We start from the raw sequence: 4205 nt of genomic DNA, 5'->3' as shown, positions 1-4205 counted from the left end.
CCACAATAACATAACAAAGGTGGTGGATTCCATATAGCTTATTTTGACATCTATATTAAAAATCAACTTTTAAAATTTTCGACTTCTTTAATTGATATCATCTCTATATTTTCTTTATAATTTTTTTAAAAAAATTAATTTTTAACATATTTCTCAAACTATAATTAATAAAAAGTTGACACTGGGGAGATAAAGTTAAATTATGAGAGAAAAAAAATTAATTTTTAACATATTTCTCAAACTATAATTAATAAAAAGTTGACACTGGGGAGATAAAGTTAAATTATGAGAGATTTTGTAAAATATTTTCCTACTAAAAAATACTCTCTCTCTCTCTCCCCTCTATGTAAATGTTTCAAGTATCCCTCAATAAATGCTCCCCTGTATGTAAATATTGCTAGTATCCCCCCAATAAATACACTTTCCATTGACCTTACACATTCACACCCATTTCTCTCTCACCAGTCACACAGCTCCACACTCATCAACTCTCAAATCTCTCGCCGGAAAACACCCTCCTCCCCGCCCAATTTCGCCGCACAGTCCCCACCATTCTTCCACCTCCACCACCACCACCACCACCCAAAATGCAAACCCATCTTCCGATTGAGTCCCTTCTTACATAGATATACATATACTTACTTTACATACCCAAAAACCCAAATGGGTTGCTGTGTCAGTACCCCCAACAAACCCGCCATAGCTCCCAACCACCACCACCCCCATTCCTCCTCCGTAAGATCCAACATTCCCCACCACTCCAAGGCTGCGCCACCGCCGGAAGAAGAGACGGTGAAGGAAGTACTATCCGAGACTCCGACTCCGAAACCCCACGTTCCTAAAATCGTTGAAGACGACGAAGAGAAGAAGATTGGATCGAACCCAGCACCGATTCATAAGATCCGAGAAGAAGAGAACAACATCAACAACAACAACAACAACAATGTCGACAAATTGGAGACGCCATTAATGATGATCACTACTACTACTACAGAGGAGGTCTCAGAGGTCTCTGAGATTTGTAGCTTGAGCGAGAGCCTCTCCACTGTGACGACGGAGAAGAGAGAGGACGAGGTCAGATCGCCGGCCAAGTTCCGAAACAGAGCAATTTCCGGCGAGAGGAGAGAAATTGGTAGAACTCCGGCGAGAAGATCGGATCCCTCTCCTGGTCGGGTCAGATCGGTGCCCGGAAGAGAGCGACGTCCGGCGGTGGCGGCGGAAGGGAGGAGGCGGGATTTGGGGGAGAGCTCCGGGCGGCGGTCGAGGTCGCCGGCGACGCGTGCGGCGGAGACTGGTGGCGCTGGGAGAGCGGGTGTGGGTCGGAGTCCGTCGGGTAGGAAAACCGGGAAGAGTCCGGTCCGGGAGAGATCCGAAGTGAATGAGAAGACCCGTAAACCCGAAGAGGACACGTGGCTATCACCGACGACAACGAACGAGTCACTTGAAAACCCGCTTGTGTCCCTGGAATGTTTCATATTTCTATAGGGTCATTTTGTAATTTTGAACAATATTGGGGGTCATTTTTGGAATGACGTAGGACCAAAAAATGTTATTGCTTTGTTTATTTGTCTCAACCTAATCAAAAGTCAATGCTAAAATTTTTGGTAGACGAAATCTTTGTCTGGTTACGAAATTACAAATTTACCCTTTGTGTGATTAGTTCTTTATCCCATTATGGATATATTTGGATAGAAAAATCTTGCGATTTTTTTTCTACAAATTAATGTAGTAATAACTTAAATTGGTATATGTGTGGGAAGTAGCCATATGAAAAGTTGTTTTCGTTTGGTTGTGAAATAAGAAGCGATATTGGTGCTGTTTGGTGTAGATGTTAAAACAGATTATAGATTGTAACTTAACAGATTATACATTATGACTTTAATTAGAAGCTGTTAATCTGTTTGGTATAACTGTTAGATTATAGATTTAAGTTGCTGAGTAGTGTTTGTTAAATAAGCTGTGAAGTAACTTTTTTAATTAATTTTTATTTTTTATTATTCACTATTTGTCTACATTTTTCATAAAAAATAATAATAATATTTAGTAGTCCATTTGAGTCTTTTTCTATTTTTAAAAAAATAAAAAATAAAAAAATCCAAGAGTATAACCGTGAATTAACATGTCCACAGCAAAAGCTGAAAATCAGAAGCAAGGGGTGAGCAGCTTCTCAGAATCAGTTTTTTTTGACTTAAAACAAGTTGTTAGAATCAGAAACTGTTTAAAAAAAGTTTAACCAAACAGTCCAAAATAACTTTTTAAAAGTCAGAAGTCATAAGTTGACTTAAAAAAGTTCCACCAAACACCCTCATTATGAGTGAGAGAATGATATCAGATTCAAATATTGATACGATGATAAGCGTTTAAGTAAAATTATGGATTTTGATGGGCTAATGCTGGGCGGCCAAGTGCGAGTTCGGATCCTCTAGGGTGATTCCCTGAAGTGATCTTCTAGAGTGATAATTTATGATGCGACACGTGTCCAATTAATGAAATCAATGGTTGAGATGTTCCCTCTCCAAAACGACGTCGTTTTGGTTTTGATTTTTTTTTTTTTTTTTGCAGACCGGGAAGGAGAAAGGAATAGGTTAGAGAGAGAATCTCCTCCTTCTCTTTAGAACCAGAGAAACAACAGGTTCAAAGCACTCAAACTCCAAGAAACAACATTTGATTCAGACACAAACCCACAGATTCAGACTCAAACAATATTTGATTCAGACACAAACCCACAAAGCACTCAAACTCCAAAATTTTGCAGACAAAAATTCAGCAACAGTCCCATTTCTCAAGTGACTGGAATATAGCAAAAATTCAGCAAGAGTCCCATTACAGGTTCAAGATATAGTCTGGAATAGTTGCACCCCAGCGGTGTGGCAGCGGCAGCGGCGACGGTGGCGCGTCGGACGTCGGAAACTCTCTGCCCTTCTCTCTCTCTCTCTCTCTCTCTCTCTTTAATTTCAGATTTCCAGGAACCTTCGTTGTTTTGAAACACCAAAATCGGATTTTTTTTTTCTTCTCAAAATACTCACCAAAACGACGTCGTTTTGGTGAGTGTTATTCTCAGCCATTCGATCAAGTACTTTAGGAGATCACTCTAGGAGATTAACTCCAGAGGATCCGCTCACGCCAAGTGCAGCTTGAGGAATAGTGAAGTAGAAATGGATGCAAGGATGGTGATGGATGAAAATAACTCAAATTTTAAGCTTAAAATCATTATTCTTGATTGCTGGTTATTACAATACCAGTTGGGAACAAGATAGAGATAACATTGTTATTGGGAGGCCAACTCATGTGCTACTAACAAACTTGGGCAGCAAGATGGATTTGGGCTTTCATACTTTTAAAAATAATATTAAAGATTTTAAAAAATTTTACTAAATGTTTCATATAAGTATGGGACCCACACAATATGAGTCTCATGGGGTGTTTGGAAAGAAAAAAAATAGCCTAATTTAGGTTAAAAATCACAAAAAGACAAAATAGGCTAAAATAGCTAATAAGACAAAATATGACATCAAACCCATAATCATTTCACTTTTTCTTTCACAAACATCACATTTAACCACAAAAAAATCCAATCGTCTTCCCAAATATAAAAATTTTAGCCTATTAAAATAGCCAAAAATTAAAATAGCCTACTAAAATAGTCACTTCCCAAACGAGGCCTCAATTGATTATTAGTGGAATCAAACTGTGAGTATTGCTTTTCTTTAATTTTCTAGATGCATGTAGGATTTTGGGTATACTTTTATGGGTTTTGTTGATTTTTCTTATTCATATATATTATCTATGTATATATACACACATATATATGAAGAGTTGGTTGGGTTCCACGAAACTCATTTACTTTGATTTAGTAGGAATTAGTGGGACTACTGTATTGGGTTATTCTATTGAATGGTTGTTGTGCCATTACTATTGTTTGGTTGTTACAAAAATGTTTGATAACCATTCTATCTTCCTTGCTTATTAAGTGTTTGATAAAATGTTTCAATGAAATTTACATACACACAAATTGACTTTAACACACGCTACACACATTGGTAATTTTCATCATAAAAATTCATAACTATCTTATGATGTGCATCTTTTTTTTTTTGGGACAAATAAACAAACTTTATTAATATGATGTGCATCCTTTTAAGAGTGGACATTATTAATTTCCCCTAATATATGAGAAATCAATACATGATAAATTAATATTTAGC

At 37.3% G+C, this 4205-nt stretch overlaps 1 protein-coding gene across 1 annotated transcript; it reads left to right on the top strand.

Annotated features, from left to right (window-relative positions):
- Nucleotides 1-357: 357 nt before the first annotated feature.
- On the top strand, nucleotides 358-1614 carry LOC114296242 (uncharacterized). The gene has a single exon (XM_028240527.2). The coding sequence runs from the start codon at nucleotides 664-666 to the stop codon at nucleotides 1483-1485; it is 822 nt and encodes a 273-aa protein (XP_028096328.1). The 5' UTR covers nucleotides 358-663; the 3' UTR covers nucleotides 1486-1614.
- The last annotated feature ends 2591 nt before the right edge of the window (nucleotides 1615-4205 follow it).

This window comes from Camellia sinensis, chromosome 9, assembly GCF_055761805.1.
Source record: "Camellia sinensis isolate YWXY chromosome 9, ASM5576180v1, whole genome shotgun sequence".
Classification (NCBI taxonomy): Eukaryota; Viridiplantae; Streptophyta; class Magnoliopsida; order Ericales; family Theaceae; genus Camellia; species Camellia sinensis.
This window is presented reverse-complemented; position numbering and strand designations above follow the sequence as displayed.